Source organism: Labrus mixtus, chromosome 14 (genome assembly GCF_963584025.1).
Source record: "Labrus mixtus chromosome 14, fLabMix1.1, whole genome shotgun sequence".
Lineage (NCBI taxonomy): Eukaryota > Metazoa > Chordata > Actinopteri > Labriformes > Labridae > Labrus > Labrus mixtus.
In genome coordinates, this window is record NC_083625.1 from 27,130,899 (window position 1) to 27,153,129 (window position 22,231).

General features: G+C 39.0%; 2 protein-coding genes across 2 annotated transcripts in view; one reads left to right on the forward strand and one right to left on the reverse strand.

The window, feature by feature from the left end:
- Nucleotides 1-1,046: 1,046 nt before the first annotated feature.
- On the reverse strand, nucleotides 1,047-10,392 carry tmem218 (transmembrane protein 218). Its single transcript, XM_061056024.1, has 3 exons — nucleotides 10,247-10,392; nucleotides 8,271-8,373; nucleotides 1,047-1,361 (listed from the first exon to the last, which is right to left on the reverse strand). Exons 1-3 carry the CDS (start codon nucleotides 10,354-10,356, stop codon nucleotides 1,227-1,229), a joined length of 348 nt encoding a protein of 115 aa, XP_060912007.1. The 5' UTR covers nucleotides 10,357-10,392; the 3' UTR covers nucleotides 1,047-1,226.
- A 1,828-nt stretch (nucleotides 10,393-12,220) lies between these two features.
- LOC132988749 (homeobox protein PKNOX2-like) overlaps nucleotides 12,221-22,231 on the forward strand; it is a 142,728-nt gene continuing 132,717 nt past the window's right edge. Inside the window, exon 1 of the mRNA XM_061056321.1 lies at nucleotides 12,221-12,244. The gene's annotated coding sequence lies outside the window, so the exon portion shown is untranslated. The remainder of the gene's footprint in view (nucleotides 12,245-22,231) is intronic.

Consider the following 22,231-nt stretch of genomic DNA (forward strand, 5'->3'; position numbering starts at 1 on the left):
AGAACAAATGCCCCTCTTTAAGGAAAAAATAAAAACTTTTCATTGTGAATATGTTAGAAACATAGTCCAGACATGTTTCAAAACAAGACGAGTAACAACCCAAGTGTAGCTGCAAAAAAGAGCCTTCCTCAGGGGGATTGTATTTGCAGAACGAAGTCAACTGTTTTGTCTTGGTTGACCCGACTGTTCTTACCTCACCTTCTCAGAACATTTAAATCATGTGTTTGTGTACATGTATGTACACACTTATATGTTACTTATGTTTGCATGTTTGTGTACAGTATGTGATAGTGAATAGCGTATGAATTGAGTATGAATTGTGTATTTCTTAAATGCAAACACATGTTATTGTATGAAATGCTCTTCATGTCGCTGTTCTTCACTTTGATTTGCCTGGTGTCTAAACGGTCCTATATAAATAAACTAGCCTTAAAAACAAATTCACAATGTTGAGATAAATGCTCCTAAAATATACTAAAGTTAAGACAAAGGTTAGACATTTCCAACCATATAGTCAGTATTTTAGAAGAGAACAATCTGGAGAACTAGTAAATTCTCATTTTCCTCTTTAAAAGTTGATTTTATTAGGAAGGTACTACAGTATGTTCTGTATCGATCATTTCATGTTTCAAACCAGCGCTGGCTTTATGCACTTTTCATTCCCAGTCACTTTTATTTCAGATTCATTTATAAAGTCTTAAAGTTACATTTCAGCTGTTCATCAGTTGGTCCAGTTGAAAGAAAAAACTGTCTCAGTGCTTCAGACAGCTTTAAATCAGACAAGAAAATGAATTTACACAGAGTTCACTGGGTTTTTTATCTGTGCTATAACCAGTATCCACAGCACTGTATACCTTTTAAATAGCGGTTAAATCCGGTTTCATTATCCGTCATTAGTGTCTGAACTTTTCACTTCCACTTGTCAGTGCTGGTCAGCAGGGATTACAGGAGTGCTTCACACGTGTAGAATAAGAAACAATTTATTCATCTCATGTTTTTGATGATCTGGAATAGTAACAAACACACTGTTGCTCCTCTCATTTGACAAGACAGTCAACAACCTACAGGCTGTTATCAAAGCACCGTCTCTCCTGCTGTTTCTGTTTGGCTTGCATTCTTCATTTTGTTCCCATGTGAAGCCCCTCCCCCCTCTCATCAGCCATGTGTGTGTTAGAGTTCTGTACATTGGTGATGTGTTACTGGTGCCAGCTCTGACCCTGGCAGCTCTAGTGTGTTCTTAAGGCCTTGGCATGGACGGGCTCCAGGAGATGAAAAGGGAGCAGCATGAAGAACGCCACCAAGAAGACAAGGCTCGCCACCGCCAACAGGATGTAACGCCCGATGAACAACGTGTCCACGATCTGTAGAGAGAGAAAGAAACACACTCACTGTTAGAAGTTCTTACTTATAACACACCAGCATTTTTATACTTCTTAATATTTTACACATGCACATGGCTGGTGATACATTTTCTCTCTCGGCCACCAGATGTCAGCAGAGAGCTGTCACAGAGCCTTTGTGCAGCGTGATGCCCCACAAGCCTGAGAATCTGCCCACAGACAAAAATACAGGCATGTCAGTGATGCCCTGAAAGTTGGAATTTAACCAAATATACTTCAAAAAGAATGAGTTGACTTTTTTTTTTTTTTTAAATCCCTTCATTACGTCTCACATAGCAGACCTGTAGCACCAGTTTTAAGACGTTATCTGTCCATTGATGAGACAACTTTTCCTGATTGAACCTTCATCTTTAAAAACTATAGCAACTGCTGCTAACCGTAGCATTTCAGAAAAGTATTAGATGTCACTTCTGATCATCCTTAAAGATACTTATGATGACTGTCTAATCTGTTGTTAAAGTGAATGGGTCAACAGAGTCGGGTCAGACATTCTAGAAAAGGTTCAGCTTTGGTCTTAAATGGTACAATGATGGAAGAAATAACGTCCTACTGCAGGCTCAACAGGAAGCATGAAGAAACAGAATCGTGCATTGTGCACGTGGAGCATTGTCATTGCCCGAGCCTGAGTTTCATTAAAACATTAAAAAGCACAAACTGTGTTTCATAAAACACAAAACTCAAATTTCAAAATTGAGGTTTACATATTTGTACAATAGGAGCAACTTTCCTGCTTAACCTAACAGGGTTTAATCTAGAAAACAAAACGCAGAACTTCAAGGCCTCCTCCACTGGCTTCAAAAGCCCGAAAGTCACATACGCACCCCATGTTAAAATGTCAATTTTAACTGCAGTAAGCATGTTTACAGACTGGTTTGAAAAACAATTTTGGTCTAAATAGTTCTTGTCTTTATTGGCACACACTGTATGGGGGCTTTTTCTTTTACTCTTCAGCTGTGATTTTATGAAGGATACGAGTTATGCATAATTAGGGGCGGGACAAATATGACTGCAAGCGGCGGCGTTGTAGCTGTTAGTCAGAAGGCTCGAGGCCCGCCTTAGCTCAACCTCTTTACTGTTTCTAGTTTGACTGAAATAAAGAGTCTGACAGCATTTTCAATATGGTCACTGTAATCATTTGGCTTTAAAATTCCACTTTAGTAACCGAAGGGTGATGTCACTGAGATGACCCCCATGTTCTATAAGTCTATATATTTTACCCTTTAACCCCAGACTCTGATCCTTTGTAAAAACCCTACATTAAAATAGTATGCCTTCACTCTGCTTCAGAAAGGAGAATCTGTTACCGACAATTGTTCTCCCAAGTGTTGACAAGTCCAGAAAGAAGGACGCTAATAACTAATGTGATCATAAACAGTAGCCTGCTTTGTAGACAAACAGACAAAACCAGAAATCTGAAGGCAGTAGAGAAGAAAATCGGTGTATAAGAAAAATCTAACCTCATGCTGTTCAACAAAAGTACAATATCACAGTGCCAATTAGGCCAGTCCCAGACTCGGGGTGGGGGTGGTTTTATACCCCCTCCCGCCTGCCTGCACCCACCCATGCGCTCAATAGCACATTAATAAAACATGGCCCACACTTTGGGTTCCTGCTTGCTGTGTAATTGGCAAATTAAAAAGTGAGATGTGTTAAATGCAACCATAAGAGACGGTATACATCATCCCCACCTCTCCGAGACACCAGCAGATTACACACACACACACACACACACACACACACACACACACACACACACACACACACACACACACACACACACACACACACACACACACACACACACACACACACACACACACACACACACACACACACACACACACACACACACACACACACACACACACACACACACACACACACACACACACACACACACACACACACACACACACACACACACACACACACACACACACACACACACACACACACACACACACACACACACACACACACCTCGTCTCATTCCAAAACAGTCCCTGTGCAATCTCTCCTCAGTCAGCAGTATATCTGATGCTCTTCTGGTATTATCTGGCTTCAGGGTGTTTTCTCGGTGTGTATTCGCGTGATCATGGGTGGCTCATGATCTAAATATTAACACACACCCTAAGCCATCAGTGAAGTGTTGATTAAATCTAACAGTGGGAACTTGACAAACTATGAATGTCTCCTTACTTAGAAAAAACAAAAGCATATGAGCTCTTCTTCACATTTGGAGAAATTTAGAGGACGGTCTTTTATTTTGAAATCTATACGAAGAATGTTTTCTTCTTATTTAGGGCTTATATATATCTAATAGATGAATTAAAATAATTTCTACAGTAGATGGCATTTACTAGCAGCAGTTGGAGAAAGTTGAAATTTCAGGACCAATGTGCCTGATCAGTGCGTCTCCTTAAGGTTCATGTTATTGCCCCAACAAGATAATATAGTTTTAGACTGTAGACTGTCTGAAATAAATAACATATTTGCAGACCACATGAACAAATTGTGAAATTTGTCCTCAAAGAACATTAAGAAAGTAACCTTGTTTAGGTTAGTTTGTATTGTTGTGTTGTGTTAAACTCTTTGGTACACCCTAATCATAGAACAAAACCAACACAGCGCAATATTACAAACAGACTAACCAGTTACATTAAGGAGGGATTCTGTTTAGTCCACTACACACAGTGCTGTTATGCCTCCCTCTTATAGACAACGTACATTTGTTGACAAGCAGAGGGTGGTAAGCTGGTGTTCTATCTAATAGTGATACCCATCAAGATGTGCCACCATGTGGTTCTGTCCAGTACAGGGAGCATTATTTGAAAAGGGATATGGAAAGCCTCTGCGATCATTTTCTCCAGTTCGTCTTCTTGCTCGGTCACTTACTCTATTTGGAATAATAGAATAGAATAGAATCACTTTATTGATCCCAAACTGGGAAATTGTGGTGTTACAGCAGCAGGTTATCCAAAGACACAATATGAGCAAATAAACACAATATAATATTAAATACAAAATAAATAAGTAAACAAGCACTAAAAATATAAAAGACTAAGAATGAGAATATATACATCCAGGATTTAACTTAGCAACATCCAGGATTTAACTTAGCAACACCCAGGATTTAACTTAGCAACATCCAGGATTTAATTTAGCAGCATTAATTTAGCATTACCCATCCACATCGTCTTCCTTCTATTAGCCTCAGCCATTTCATCAAACAGTACTGAAACTAGCTAAGTTGCTTCTTTTTAGCTAAAGTCTGGTGTGTGAACGCACTTCTCACAAATGAACCACGGCCCGCTGCCAAAGTTAAATACATATAGTGCTGAAAGCAGGCGGTCGGGGCACTCTATGTGGAAAAATGGACACCATTCTCCCTGTTGAAAGTCCCTGTACAATTAGATCAACTTTGACACTCGTGTTTTAATGTGGAAAAGTCACACATTGTTGCTTCAACGCAGAAGTAGACTAGCAACTAAAATGATTACGGTATGTCTCTCAGTGGAGTCTGGAAGCTCCAAGAGAGCCACGTGACAGTTGTTTCTGGTTTAAACAAACATGTTTCTCCTCCACCTAAACCAGTGTTTCTCAACTGGTGGGTCGGGACCCAAAAGTGGCTCGCGGTCCGCGGAGCCATTTTCAGTGGGTCGCGAATGTGTGCCTGAAAAAATATTGTGTCAAAAGGTCTATGAAGTGCTTCAAAACATGTTTGTTTTCATTTTGTGAATATGTTCTGTCACGTTTTGGACCATCTGAGGTCCAAACTGCAACATTTTTCATTGAACAATTCTGATTGGTTAAAAAATATCTGATACTCAGGTCGCGATTTTTCATGAGGGAGTTGGTGGTGGGTCCTGAGGCTAGACCAGCTGAGGACCACTGACCTAAAGCTCTGTCAGGGATCTTTTCTCTTATGTTGTCATATACTTTAAGATTAACAATCTGAACCTGTCTCTGGAGAAAACAACATATTGTAGCTGACGTTACAGCCACACATGGGCTTGATGGCTGAAGAAATCCACCAGAGCAGTTCCAATCAAACACAAAATATGTAAAACCAGTGCTCAGGTTTCTAAATACATGAATTCTCCTTTAATTAATGTTGAGATCTGAAAGCTAATAATAATATCAACTCTTTAAAACACTCACATATCAATCTATGAAGTTCCCATTGGCTTGTTTCATGTATTCTCCTTGTACAGAAATGCAGTGAGGAACATGTTCAGCCTCTCTGTTCTGCTGCTCTGCCTCAGTCTTTGCACAAAGGCTATAAAAACGAGAGCTGGCCGGGACGCGCTCTGCTCTGCTATTTCTCTGGGATGGCAGCTTGCTTGGCAGATCTGGCCGGCTTATTGGCACGACCCGAGGCAACATGGGGGGAGCGTTTGTTCTGTGTTGCTGTTGGACTAAGATAAAGCAGAACAGGCCTTTTTTTTTTTTTTTTTTTTTTTTACAACAAGCACATACACAGAAGTGTACACACACAGGGACATATGCTATTTAAAAGGTATACAGTGCTGTGGATACTGGCTTATAGCACAGATAAGCTTAATATATTCACCTACCTCTAACCTGGAGAGAGCCCGTTTCTTTTGTAATCACAAATAATAAAAAATATAGTGACAAACGCATATTATCCACACACACACACAAACACAAAAATACTCAGTAACCTTTAAAAAAAACGATATAGCACAGATACATGTTTAAATCTTGTTTTTAGGAGAATGTGAGTGTGACCATCGAGCTAAATTAAGCCGTTTGTTTGTGGGCTCCAAACCAGTGATCTCAGTACCCCAAACATTTGGTGGTAAATGAAGCCAAATGGCCTCACAACAAGCCTGAAAATGATCCCAGGCCTGTGTTTTTTTTTATTCCAACTCATGCACATAAAGCTCTCATTATGCATGAGCAACAATAACAGACAACAATAACACAGGAGTCTGTGTCTTCTGCAACAATAACTGGACTGATAGAGTCCTTTGGAATAGTTCCTTGTCATGATTTGGGCCACAGTGTCGTTTTTAAACCGTTAGATGTCAAATGATGTGAACACTTTTCATACCAAACTGTTCACATTTTTAAAAAAAAAGAAAAAGAAATCTCACATCAAATTAAGCCTTTGGAGTTTGCATATTAATACATCACGATTGACTAATTATTGTCTAAATGTAACCTAAAGGGATGAATTTACTTTGCTGACAATTCAAATCAATATGTTATAGATAAGCCACTTCTTATTCTTTTATCATTATGACTAGATTATAGAACACCCTGGTCCTGACTAGATGATGGGACCGATCCGATCTAATCGAGGACTGGCGGTGCCGATCAACGTCACTGATCAAGAAATACGGTCTCACTTTAAAGACGTTCAGACTGAACTGTAAGAATCGTCTGCATGTCAACATTCAGACGAGATGGAACAGCTCCTTCTAAATGTTAGAAAGCTAAATTCTTACACTTCAGTTAAAAAGACTTAATTTGAAAACCTGACAGCTGTTGCTGCTTCCTGTCTGTATGTGAAGCCAGCACAATGCAAAGCAATGCTGGGTTTACTATAGCTTTGTGTAGCCTCAAACATAATACCAACAACACTATTAGTTATGATCATATTAATATCTGAATCAGTATCAGTACATGTGTATCGGATTCGGATCGGAACTGAAAAAAATGGATCAGTGCATCTCTAGTCCTAACCTTATGTGTGACTGAGACCGAAAATCAGCTCCCAAAACCACTGCTCTGTTTTCAGCTAATAAATAGGTCCTGGTCGATGTGGAGTTTTTGGGGCCGATATCTGACACCGATAAATTAGCAAATATCTTTCTTTGATGTATATTTGATCTATGTTGAAAGATAGATACACATGTATTGAGTTTATCTCATACATGCAGTTATCAAACACCTGGAAAGTAACTGCACAAGTACGTACGCTCTGGAGAGCGATAGTGCTCGTTGTCATCCATACAGCACACTCTGCTGGCGAAAGAGAAATGCTTTACAATGAAACTCAAATGAAATGCTTTTTGGCTGGTGAATAAATCTTGTAATATTGGCACATATCTGTAATAAAACTAGCCGACATCGATAGTCACTTGATACGTTAATAACGGCTGATAGTATCAGCTGGCCGATTAATCGGTCAGGCTTCTCACAATAACAAGTGTGACCAATTTTCTAGAAGACTGCAACTATTCACAAAGATTCAGGAGTTCTCATAGGGGGCGGCTCTGACTGAGTTGGTAGAGTCGGTCGTCTCTCAACTGGAAGGTCGGGGGGTCGGGGCATCAACATGTCCCATACTTAACACTTAACCCTTGATTGCTCCTGCTGCTTTGTCGGAGGTGTATGAATGTGTATGATATGGGATTAGTTACTTCTGATGGTCACTTTACATAGCAACGTCCTCCATCAGTGTGTGACATGCGGTGTAGGAGTGCTTTGAGAAGTCAGAAGACTAGAAAATTCAGTCGATTCAGCATTTACAATAAGTTTACATTACTTAAACCTGGACACAGGCACTACATTTTAAACAATAACTGATCTGAAACACTGGCTATTTGATAACCACATCTGCTAGCACTAAACCTGTTCCGCTAACTGCTGCCCCCTTGTGTCTGGTTGTTGATGAATGTGTCCTGTTTTTTAAATGAATGTGGCCTGCGTGTTAGTTGCTGTTGAGGTGAGCTTCAGGTATAGCTCACTCAATGTTTTATATGTGACCTTGTGTAATTTGTAATTTGTACATGTTTTTTGTATATAGTGTTACATGTTGTCTTGTTGTGTGCATGTTATATTCACTTTAGTAGCTTTCCCTGTGAAGTGAGTGTTCAGGTGTGTTATATCAGTGCTTACCTCTATCTCTTTTAAAGGGATCGTTGTCTCAGGACTGCGAGGGAAAAACACCAGGGCCAAAGTGATGGATAGAGCCAGGAGGAACACGGGAATAACTCCTAACCTGAAGACACAACAATACACACACACACACACACAGAATAAAGAGGATACATGAGGACTCCCACTGCTGATTTGCTGAGACAAGCAGTAAACGCAAAGTTATCTGAGGATAAAGTTGTATTGTAATGGACTCATGTATTTTAATTGATAAAGCAGCCATTCTTAACAGCTTTAATGAGCACTTTGTGTCCTCACATCCTTTATTTGAGTTTTCACATCTAGAGCCAAAACAGCCTCATGAACAGAAGGCTCATTTTACAGTATACAGCCCTCGATTATATTTGGTTCAGCAATTCAATTTGACTCCTTTTGATGTAAAAGAGGTTTAAAGCAACGTGATCTTATAAAATAAAAACCTCACGTCCTGACAAGCTGGATCCTAACTTTCTGAAGTGAGCTTCAGAACTTCTACCTGATTACTATTGTGGCAATTTAAAAGTCAACTTTGAAGGATACAGAAAGTAGTACTTTGGTGATTGTGATTGCTTCAAAAGTTTTAACTGAACTGGTTTTTACCAAGTGATGCATCATAAATGCATTTATGTCCCTTTAACTTGTACTAAATGGGTTATGGGGTCAGTCGGTTGTAGTGTGAGATGCAGTACCACACATGTTCTTATACTTTTGCAGGATTAGAATCATAGGATTTTCCCTGGTAAATAAATTATACTAATGACGTATGTAAACACTAGCCTTCTTAAGTATGCCTTAAAACAGTTTTTCACTTTCCAATTAAATAAAAAGCACCATGTTTTACCCCATTTTGCATGTTTTCTGATACAGTGAGTCAATGCATGGGTTAATGACTCCCATGTCTGATGTAAAGGGACAGCACATGTAACCTATATATCAACTGGAAGGTGCCAGTTACACAAACAATCAGTATAACAGCATAGAGCACCAATCCTCTGGAATTCTCTACCCATCTCGCTACGTCTTTTAGACTCTGTTGAGTCTTTTAAAAAACAATTAAAAACTTTAATGTTGAGACAGGCCTATGGGTAATCAGGTCCACCCAGTGTACCTACTCATCTATGTTTTATTGTGCCAATTATTATTCCTGGTTATAGCAGGATTTTAGAATGTCGTCCATGACATACTCATTTTTTCTTTTTTTATTGTATGTATGCTGTTGTTATTTTTTGTTGATATAAAACACTTTGTGACCTTTGTCTGCGAAAAGCGCTATATAAATAAACTTTATTATTATTATTTTTTTAATTGATCTCTCTTGATAGAGATAGGCCAACAAAAAGTATGGATTTGGGGTTGAAATATACTTTAAATCTTCAGGAGCTGGTTTCCTTGAATGTTTTTAAAGGTCGTCTTAATGATCTGGAGGCAGAAACATCTGACTGTAGATGTTTTAGCTAACTCGTATTGCCCTTTTTGATCACTTTGTTGCTGATGACTTATGACAGATTCTGATGAATGGTTCTTTTTGTGATTTCTGTATTTATGTTCATTGTTGTTAAGTCTGAAACCCAGTAACTGTCCTACTGCCTGTCTTGGCCAGGACGCTCTTGTAAAAGAGATTTTTAATCTCAATGAGAATTTTTCCTGGTTAAATAAAGGTTAAATTAAAAGTTTAAAAATAAAATAAAAATGTAAAGTGAATAAAAGTCTACCTGTTGGGTCAGACATACGCTGAATTTCGGTTATAATGCTAATAATGCCACAGTTTAAGTTCATTTTCTTCTTAAATATGTGTTTTAGCCGAAAAGCAAACCAACATTAAAGTGGTAGAAAAGCCAACGGGATTTGGCACAGCCTGATTCACATAATGGATATAAAGCCTCCTATCAGAGGTATAATTAATACATATCATCTGAGTGATTCTTGTGAAGGGGGTGTGTGTTTCTGTTGTTACTCACTTTGCGGTTCCAGATGCTCTCAGCAGCATCATCCCAAACACAGAAGCAGCTATCCAAACCAGCGCGATGATGATAATACCAGTCCCGACTTCTGACACACTGTTTCCCATTTCTGTTGAGCTGCGTTAGCGGTTACTGCTAACTAGCTCCTCCTGTGTGCCGAGACCGTAAGTGACATTTTAAAAAAGGTGAACAAGATATTAACTTGAAATGTTTGTTTTCTCCCGTTAACAGAAATGTTAGTTGTATATTAATCCGACAATTGTTGAGCAAAAGCTAAGCAGCTCAGCGGATACGGTCCTCAGCGTCTTCTGCTTCCTGGTAACAGAAAGCAGGATTTTGATTGGACGACATTTCTAAACAGGCCAATCAAATGCGTTATTACTGAAAAACCTTAAAACAGACCGGCTGCAAATTTACCACAGTTAGTTTGACTGTTCCCCAGACTTTAGCCTACTTTTATGTTATTTCTACACGCTTTAAAACAGAGTGATGCATTTTTTATTTTATTTTATGTTTTGTATAATCGCAGGCTTCTTTTCCAAACCATTAGGGTTGTATCTGAACGTAACGTTGTATGTGTTGTAGCCAACACATTTTTTTAACCAAATAAAAAATAAAAATAAATTGGCAAAATGAGCTTTGGTAAAATTCATATCTAGGGATAATCACAGGATATAATTAGAAGAACCGCGTTTCCAAATCTCCGTTTCTCTTAATAGCGGTCATTTGGTCACAATAGCACTTATTTTTTATTGGATATCTGATTTGGTTCTGGTTTTCATTATAAATATTAATGCGGAGTGACAGGGGGTCCGGACAGATCTGCCACTGCTTCTTATTGGAAGAAGACGAAATGTGTCGCCTTCAGTAACCGTCTTCAGATGTGTCGTACTGTGCTATTTTATGATTTTGCTCATAACCTCCTGTCCTGGGTCTTGTTTCTTTTCGTAATTCTGCTCTGCCACTGGTTAATCTGGAAAGGTGTGAAAGTTACTGAAATTAAAATATAGCCTTTTTTAGCTGACTTCACTACAGTAATACACAAATGTTGAAATGGGGATTTAACCTGCTTTATACACAAAATGTGCTTTTGGTAACAGTTTAACATTTAGTGCATAATGAGAGGCTATTCATTCAAAAGAGAGCAAGGAAAAGGCTATAATAGAACAACTACAACAACAACCAAAAGATTTACCACAGACTATAGGCTACTGCAGCAATCATCACAAAACCACAAAAATACAAAGAGAGTTTCAGACATTATCAGGGATCCTGTTGCCTCACTTTGAAAACAATGTGGAAGCTATTGGCTATTTCCTTTCCAGTGTTGGCCTTTGTTTACTTGTGTTTACAGAAAAATAGAACACATGTCTTGAGCATTTTTGGTTGATATTGAAAACTTTAGTGAGTGATAGTCATTTAAAAAAAAAAATGAAATGAAGAATTCAAGCTTATCAGATTTAATCAGAATGAATTTATTTGCCATAAAAGGAATTTGACTCCAGTTTTACATTGCTCTAAAAATGTAACGTAGGCAAGTAAATCCAAACCCTATAGCCTATAGCCTTCAAGTGTAATAAGCTTAAAGAAAAAAATGCATAGTAATCAAAGCAATAAGACAACAGTAAAATGTTGAAGAGTGCAGTGTTGAAATAGGCTAGCCGAAAGGAACAACCAGATTATAAGAATGAAGCATATAGCCTAGTGGTTGCTCCAGGTTTATGTTTTGAACCAGTATTCAGTCTGTATCCAAAGTCTGCCTGTATCTAGACTGAACATGTTTGCGGGGGATACCGTTCCTAGTGGAGCCCCACACTCGATTGCCGTATTTCCCACGGACACTGGAAGGCATCAGCAGCCCGGTGTTGGGAAAACGGGGAGCGGAGATTGAGATGGAGGTGGGAGGGGCCTGGCATGGCTGACGTCAGCGGCTGTGTGGAGGAGTATAGGCTGTGCTGTCAGCCCAGTGTCAGTCTGATGAAGATTGGCATGCAGGTAAGCTGTCATTCATTTTCAATGTCAGTGCATGGGAGCAGGGCTTCACCACTTCAGCGTCCTTTTTCCCCTTTACCCCCCCTTCATTACAAAAGGCAGGACATTATTCATACAGGCAGACAGACAGCCAGGCCACAGTGAGGGAGATAGAGAGAGAGAGAGGGAGAGAGGGAGGGAAAGAGAGGGAGAGTGAGGGAGGGAGAGCTAGAGAGAGGGAGGGAGGGAGGGGGGGAGAGGAGGTGGGGGAGAAAAAAAAGAGAGAGGGAAAGCAGAGGAGATGCATTTTTGTGCTGGAGTGAAAGACCAGTGGATTTTCTTTTATTTCCTTTTGCTTGATGCGGCGTTTGGATTTAAATAAAAGGTGTCGGTAATGTTTTGTGGTGCACATGTTTAGGATTTGTTAGATTTAGCGACGCGTGCTTTTGTACAGAAAGGTTGAAATTTGAGAGAATAGTGAAAATCAGAGTGACTGGTCGGACAGATTGAGCGTACTGCTGCAGGAAGCTGCGTTTGATTTCTACGGCTTTGTCAATTATAGCACCGGGAGTGACACGTTGTGATTATTTTCTTAATTTGCACTGAATGTCTTACGGAGTGCAAAAAAAACAACCGTAATGTGTTATCCTTGTTCTGCTTTTACATATTTGCTCTATTGATGAGTTAACTCGGTGTGCTGTTGAATTGAGTGAAAATGACTTATTATGACTGGAGAGTTCGTTAAAACAACGCTAATGGATTTTCATTGTAAAATAACTTCCACACAGTTTTGATATGTAGTTAAAAACCTTTTCTTTTTTGTCTTTCATTTGGGTCCTAATAAATGTTTTCCTCTAAATTAGCCTCTGTATGTGTTTGTGGTTGTTGAAGTTTGTGGCAAAAATAAATAAATAATCATATTCATTTCAAATTGAAAAAAAAAAAAAATATATATATATATCACTTATTGTTGGAAATGTTGCATTTAGGTTGTGATGTAAAAAAGCACGGTTTCTATTTTTGGATTCATCGTTTTTTACTTGTAGATTTTGGCAGTGATCAGTCTTAATTGTTCTGTTTGTTGTTTACAAACTGCAGCTTTCAACGGAAATTTTACTCCACAGAAAAATGAAAAGCAAAGCACAACTATTTCCCACACATCATTTTCTTATATGCTCCAAAAAAAGAAAAAGGTTTCTTATCCTTGATGCATGTCTTTGTGAATTTATCTCTGATAGAAGCGTTTCTCCTGCTGCATGTCATTGAGGTCTAATGTTTACTCTCAGCCTTCCCTGTGCTGCAAAAAACCCCTCTCTCTGACTGAACACTGGCCTTCTTTGTGTGCCACTCACCGCTCTCCATTTCAGATGACTACTTTATTCCAAATTACTCCTATGACTATTTTCACTCATACGAGACGTTTGACGGAGCCGTGCATGTCTCTTGGGCAGCGTGTCTTGAACACAGAGGCCCTGTTGAAATTGATGGTAGAGGTCTTGCAATAAATTAAAAAAGAGACACTGATTTTGAGTTGTACTTTTGTTGTGATTTGGTCGTTTCTGTGCGGCAAGTTATGTCCACTCTGCTTCTTTACGGTACTCTGCCTAGTTGCTGTCACACTGCGAAAAGTCAAATCTCAGCAAGTGTGTTTGTCTAATTTCCACTGAAAAATATCTCAATACACTTTATACAAGCCACAATACATGAGAAGCCCATAAACATCTAAATACAGGATGTTACAGGCAAAAAAAGGCCTGAATTGCTTATAGTGAGTAAATATTTGGTACTGCAGCAAGAAAATTGTCCTTGTTCGGTGTCTTTAAATGAGATGTACTAATTAATTTAGATATTTAAGTCTCATTTCAGGACTTAAAAGTAAAATATCATGAAATAAGATGTTTATGTGGACTTGTCAGGTGCCGTATGATGAGTGTAATGAGATGTTTGTATACAGACACACTTGCTGAGATTTGAGTTTTTGCAGTGGAGCTTTAATATCTGCCCTTCACATATCAAGTTAATGTCCCATACGTACACAGAAATGAGAATCTTAAAAGTCCATAAAGTATATAACAGGACTGTAACTTAACTGTTGAGGTTTATTTGTAATTTGTCCATGGTAAAACATAAAAAAGCTCATCACAGTGCAGACTACATTGTGAGCATTGGGAGTACATTAGCTTAATTAAATATGCCTGAACCATTTGTTTACTAATCATCTGCTTCCCTGAGAAATCACAATGGCGATTTAGACCACTTTAGCTCCCTCCCGTCAGACACACTGGGCAGGTGCAGAGTGAGTTGCGAGCTTAAAACCCCACGAGGAGCTAAACTGTGAGAGTCGATGCTTTGAAAGACACCGTTGTTGTTGTTTTTGTTGCTGCTGCGAGTCGCTGCTGAAAGACCTAAAGACGCTCGCTTACTTTTTTTTAAACACAATTCAAATGATTGTAAAGCTTTTGTCTGCGTCTCAAAGTGGTAAAATTCAGCTGGGAGTACATTTCCAAACACACACACACACACACACACACACACCAAACACACAAACACACACACACACACACACACACACACACACACACACACACACACACACACACACACACACACACACACACACACACACACACACACACACACACACACAAAAGTCAAACTGCATCACTACCAATCACCCTCACTGATGTTTTTTTTTCTTTTTTCTCACACACCCCACACTGCATCTACCGTTTGTCAGATAGAAATAATGCCAATTTAGTTCATCCCCCGATCCCTGCTGAGATCTTAATTGATGATTTGTGTCATTGGACAAGCAGCCCGGGGACATATTTGCTGCTGCAACACTATTTGCATATTCTCATTCCTACTATATGGCTAAATTACATGATGAGGTGTTGATGCTGTGCATTCCTGCAGCTTTTGGGGGGATAATCACTAATAAAGAGACTCAGTCACACTAAATGAAGGAAGCAAACAGAGCGAGGAGAGCATATGTTACAAACCAATTTAAGCAGTTATGTATGGCCATAAACGATTGAGGAAATTAAAAGCACGAGCAAATGTCTTGTCATTTCCTTCGCCTTTGCCTCTAATTCTGCTCTGCATGGTGCCAACGACATCAACACATATTTTTAGACAGTCTTGTAAGACTAATAGGCCTTTTCTTTGTCGTTTCCAGACAATGACACTCAGAGTTTGAGGTGTCTAATTTGTGTTTTTTTTGAAGGCCTTGCTTTCTTAAGTCAGGCAGGAAAAAGAGAGAGGATGTTCAGAATTATTCATAAGGCTTTAGTCTGCCGGGTATCCTCAGCGGAGTGCACCCGGGTCCTGTTCTGGGCCCGTAAGCAATGTGATGTGTGCTAGTTTTCACATGTTCAATAGTGCAGCGATCCTGAAGACGATTGTGTTGTGTTGCATGTTTTGTCCCCGTCTGGGCCCTCGCAGGTCATGCCCACTAAGCCCGCCTGATCCCTATTGCTCTCCAGAGGAGGCAGGGGCCTGTTTATGCTGTCAGACGGCTCAGCTTAAGGACAGCCCGCGCATGCTTACCCTTGCTCATTCCACAGCCAGTGCCGCGTTGGCATGGCTGTAAGTAAGCCACCAGGGAGCCGGGTCGGAGAGAGATGGATTGGCTTGATTTATGCTCCAAGAGGAGCAGCAGGCAAATTTAATGATCCTCCATACTGTCAACATCACGGAGCTTTGTTTCCGGAAGGACATGAAGATGTCACGAAAACACATCCAGCATAGGAATGTGGTCAGGGGAGGATGGAGAGAGACACAGTGTGGTTCTTTGGTAATTAGCTGAATCTATTACATGTTTTATTTCCCCTTTTTATCAACTATTTTATGAATCCCCAGCTATGTTGACAATCTATTATTGACTGATATCTTTATTTCAAACATGTTAATACAATAAAAAATTATGAATGAAAGGTGACAAATGCAATACACAATAATAAAGTAAACCTAAACAACATATTCAATATGAAGCAAACAGCACATGTTTGTAACATTTATTTGATACGACCCATTATCTATTTACAGAAACTAAAACACAAATACCTACCATGTGTCAAAACCACATGAGTAAATCATGAAATGTTACCAGATATCACAATCTCGTCTCTTCTTTGTAACTATTGAAATTTTTTTTTTTTTGCAACTGTATAGTATTATCGGTTAGAGCTGTTAAAAATAGTCTACATTTCCAAATATGATCTTCCAGTAGATGTGATCATTTCCTTATTTCTTACTCTTTATAAGAATAAACTGTTGTGGAATTTAAAAAAAGTAATTTAGGCAATAGGTTTTTCCCTAAAATTTTGCACAAATTAAGTGTTGTATTGCCACAGCTCTGGCTTTAGGGTCGCAGGCGACTGATAATGAGAATTATTGATCTGAAATGAAAACAGACTTTTCCCATAATGCACTTTAGCTCACATATGACCGTCTGTCCTAAGAAGGCGGCTTTGTTGAAAAATAGACATGTCTTTATATATTTAACATCACTAATATAATGAACGATCACTGCGTGCTCCAGTGTGATGCTATGCTAATAGGGCTGCAGACGCTGCTGAGAGCATTGTACTGTATAAAGCAGTGGTTCTCAACTGGTGGGTCGGGACTCAAAAGTGGGTCACGAAGCCGTTGCACTGGGTCAGGAATGTGTGCCTGGAAGAAAAACATGCGAAAACGTCTGTTTAAGCGTGTTTGTTTTGTCCCTTCTCTCTGTTCTGTCACACGTTTTGTCCCATCTGGATTGTAAATGTTCAGAAATGTAGGTCATGATTTCTCATTAAGGAGTTGCTGGTGGGTCCAGACCAGTTGAGAGCTACTGGTATGAAGCACTTTATTTAGTAGCTTCACACAGGAGCAACCTGGCACCTGAAGTTCTTTGGGGAATGATAAAGTTCTATCTTATCTCATCTCTGTGGATGATGGACTAACCCTGCATCCACATGACATCACCAGAATCAGAAAATGAGATTCTAAATGAAAAAAATCACAGGAACAACCAGTGAAATTAATTGAGCCTTTTATTACTTAAAAAATGGCAGATAAAAAGTGAAACTTGAGGGTCACAAACATATTTATATGTATTGCAATTTTCTTTGGCTCATTTGTCATTAGATTAAGGTATTAGGATGCTGTGATTTAGTTGCTGTTTACGTAAAGTTATCCATATTAGCTCTGGTAATAAAATGAAACACCCTTTATATTTGTCCAAAAGACGGGAGAGCGACATCTTGCTCAAGAACATTGGAGGAGTGCATTAATGCAGCATTAGTACGATGAAGCAAACTTCAAATTCACCATATAGCATTGCTTTCTGCAATATGTCCTCTGTAAAAAAAAACCACACCGCAGTAGAGGTTTATATCTCTTAAAGGCCCATACAACATATTCAGCCCTTTGTAGGTCATCCAAACAGGAACAACCTGATCTGCAAATGAGTTCTTCTTGCATGTGTTTTCCTGCAAAACAGAACACATGCAGGAAAATCGATGCTCGTCTCCTTCATGTGATTCAGTCATTGATCAGGCTGTGTTGCGTCTTATTCATTTGGCCCTGCAGACCCTCTTCAAACAAACTTCCAGCAAAAGCTTTTCTCCAGACGATAAAATGCGATGTGTGCTTGAGCAGCGAACGCAGCATGGAAGAAGTCCCATACAAAGGCTGTAGTCATTAGGTAATGATTTTAGCATCGGTACTGTGATTGCATTCCCTTTTTTTTTTTTTTTTTTTTCAGTCAGAGGAAATGAAAACCCAGCAGGGACACATTCCATAAACTAAGTCGAAGTCATGGCACAGAGAGGAGGACTCCAACAAAGCTGAAGGTTTTCTCCAGCAGCAGCAGGATGCACACACAGATAGTCTGTTTACTGTGGGTGAATAAATATACAGAAAAACTGTGTTTCACTTTGAGCATACACATCTTTTGATGCCATTAGTTTTGCAGTCAAACAAAACAATTAAAAATGTGTTATTTTTAGACATCAGAGGTTATTATTCAGGGATCAAGCACAAAATCAAATTAGCAACAGCTTATTATATATTCTTCATTTAAAGGCCTTTAACAAGAGCGTGAACCCCATTGTGCCCAGGCTTCTTATCTCTGCAGGAATGTAGATAATCCCAATAAATGAGCAGGGCTGCATACAGAGAAATATGAAGCCTGCCAGTAAATCCTGAATTTATTATATTTGCGCGTCGTGGTAACAGCTGAGCTGGGTGAGGTTCAAACTATTTGATTTGAATTCAACAGCAGATCACAGCGGAGAAAATCCCACCGAGCTCTATGAGGCGGCATATTCCTGCTTCCTCTCGAAGAAATGAATAAATGCACGGGCCAAAATGGATGTCACTGCTACTGAAAATCTCCTCCAGTGAAATACTCTTTAACTAAAAAGAGTGTAAATTCAATTTAATGTCCAGACACTCTGCATGGATACTTGTTGGCACTATATTGTCTGTTGATGCCAAATGCAAATGATTGATTGAAACTTGACGTCTGAAGCTTCACTGATATGTTACTGTATGATCATGTTTTATTTAACATCAGCCACTGGATGTCTCTGATTTTTTTTCTTCTTGACAAATATAAAAGTGAAATTCTGATCATAGGCCCACAAAGACAATGGCGAGAGCTTCTTATCCGTTTCATCGTCATTTCCTCTTGAGCACAGTGAGCATATCAGAAACCTTTGTTTTATAGTTGATACAAATCTAAACTCCTAGCATCAACAGCTATTACAAAGACATCCCTCTACCACTTTAAAAAAACACTTGCAGACTGATGTGCTTCAGCTCACTCTGAAAAACTAGAGTCCATGCATTTATATTCAGCCAGCGATTAGATTACTGTAATGCCTGCTATGCTGGACTTTCTAATAAATCAACAAGTAGACTCCAGCTCATCCAGAACGATGGAGCTGAAGTGCTAACACGGACTAAAAGATAGAGCGCATTAAACTAGATCTGAAAAATCCACAGAACTGAATTGTATTAAAATCAGGGATGTTCCTATTAGTTTAGTATAACCAATTCGAATTAAATTTAAACGACGATGTATAATTGTCTGCTGGTAAATGATGTAATTGGGTTTGCCAGTTGTGGCTAACGTTAGCATTGCTAGCGTCGCCAGCCTTTGGTCCTCCTTGCAGGTTACTGTCCACATTCCATAAAAACTTTTCTCCATTTTCTAGACCAAAATACTGCCACACCTTACTTCTCCTTTGAGATGCTATCCAGTCACTGTGCTTGTTTACATCCGGGTAATAGAGCAAGATGAGCAGGCCCATTAACCAGAGCTACAGCTAGTCTATGGTTACAGCCTCAGATAGCTGCTTGCAGCTGCGCTGAAGGTTGAGCATAACGTTTGACTGGCATCGAGGGACAATATATGACAGTATAAAAAATTCCTTTAACAAACAAGTAATTCTGTTGTCGATTGAGGGTGATGACGTTTAACTGTTAAGTCCACTTACATCCCTAGTCTATAAAGCTCTAAACGGTTTGGCTCCTCAATATCTTTCTGACCTGCTCAATGACTACAGCCCCCCAAGTACCGCTCACAACATCCGCTGCAGGCCTCCTGATGGTGCCTGATGTGAAAACTAAACCAGGTAAAGGTGCATTTAGTCACTATGGTGCAGTTCTGTGGAACAAACTTCCTGCTGACCTGAGGTCTGTGGAAACTTTATGTTCTTTTAAAAGTGGTCTTAAATTATCTTTTACTCTGGTGCTTTTGGCATTAAGCTTTGTGTGTGTGTGTGTGTGTGTGTGTGTGTGTTATATGGGTTCGTGCAAGGTCATTTTATGAACAGGTTTTATTTGTATACCAGTGTCTCTGAACTCATTTGTTTATTTTTTATATTGTTTGCTTTATCTTTGCCTTATGCTTGCTTGTTCTTCGTTTCCCTTCTGTAGAGCACATTGGGTTTACATTAGTATGAAATGTGCTTTACAAAATACAACTGAATTGAATTAGCATAAACTTCAGCCAAGTCTGCAGCTGTTCTTCAGCAGTGCTGTACTGTTTCCAGCAGTGAGGAGTATATAAATGCAACGCATAAGAATCAACTATGAATATATATTCAGTGAATATATCTTTTGTAAGCCTTTTATAATCCTAGTTACAACCTTTTTTTTGGAAACGGAAAAGACTACAATTATGGCGCCATTCAGTATCAAGCTGTATGACTTGACTCTGAGAAATTGTAGTCTTTTAGACAAATCTCAGTGTTTCCCTTACCTAAGAAGTAATATATATTTAATTGAGGGTACACAGGGGAGTTTAATTGGATGGTTAACACATTTATGTTATCAGATATTTAAAAAATAATTGATACATTTGTTAAAATGTATTTTAACCATATATAGCAGCTCCCCCTGTTGTTTTGGTGAGCTGACTACCCTCACATGATACTTTGTTCTAAGACCTCTCTAAAACAGTTATTCCCATGTCTGTAGCCCCTTTTGTTGCTGAGGTATAAGCCTTCAAACATGCCCTTGGGTCAAGGTTCAAAGGGCATTTTTTCAAAACAGGGGTCATGTTGAAATCTCATCTTCACGTATGTTACTCTCCAGGATGAGACCTTTCCAACAATGTATGTCGTTCAGCTCTAAGCCAAAAACTGTAATATTCTCATTTCATAGGCATGGGGTCTTGCAGTCATACTTTCATAGAGCGCTTTCAAAGCCCAGTACATTAAATGTTTTTTATTTTTTATTTTTATTTTGTTTGTTTGTTTGTTTGTTTGTTTTGGTGTAAGTATATCATAAAATCTGATGAACTATATGCTTGGAGGACAGCCTTAAGTGCTTGGTTTAGAATTATGGCTAAAAGTAAAAATCTCTTATGCTCTTCTCCATATTAATTCATCCTAGTACTTTTTTTATCCTTCTTTCCTTATAGAAGAGTTAATCTAATTTGTCATCGTTCATTGTTTTAATATTCAGTTTAATGTCTTTCATATAGCAACAGGGTTGAACAGGTCAAAAGGCTTCATGTCTCTGCTAGGCCTCAAATGGTCAAATTAGCTCTTTTAAGCACCTTAACTTAGGAGTTTTTAACATCAGTCTTGTTCACAAAGTATACAGAATATAGTGGAGAATGACCCTCTGTCTTTTGGAACATTTTCACACTTTTGTCATCGTTTTGATAAAAGTGTTTCAATTGTGAAAGGTTTGGCAAATTGAGAGTGGGGCCTTAAGTGACTTGTGGGCTCACAAAATCTCTTAGAAGAGACCTAGGAAGTTGATTTTTGGGGGGATTCTAGGTCAAACATAAGTGTATGAAAAAGGGATTTAAAATTTGAGTCTACGGAGAGGAGAGAGAGGGGGGGGCTTTGAATCGATAGTGAACGCGCCCTCGGCCTTTAAACCGACAGTGGGCGTGACTGCACGATTGCGCATGTCAGCAGTACACTGACAGACCATAGCATAATGGACTTTTTGAATGGGTTTTTGCTTAGATTCCTGGAATGGGATCTTTGGTTAACACAGATTTAAGATGTGTTTTTGCAACCAACCTTAAAAAGCATCAGTAAATACCCCCTGAAAGATCTAATAAAGAGGTCGCTCAGAAGTGACGATTATCAATATGTCATTGTTTGATGTCAGTGTCATGCGCCCGTTTGTAGTTCTTATCGCCGGCCGTTTACTTTATTGATTGCATTTTCTGGTATTAATCTAATCCGTCAGGATTATTTTGTTAAATAAAATTATGAAATCATATAAATCACACAAACTGTACAGTGTTGTCTTTATGTATTGTTACATGTTATAGTTTATAATGTTGCTAATATGCATCGATCTGTTCCAATCGTTTTATTAAATTTGGTTGTAATGAAAGACATCCATAAAAATGTAACAGAAATTATTATTTATTGCATAGGAGTTTAGTTTGATGTCTAGGGTCTGATGTAACCCGTTTTAAGAGCCGCGAACCGAACGTCCACTTCCTTCTGGTTCGTTGTTGATAGCGTCCATAGCAACCACCATAGC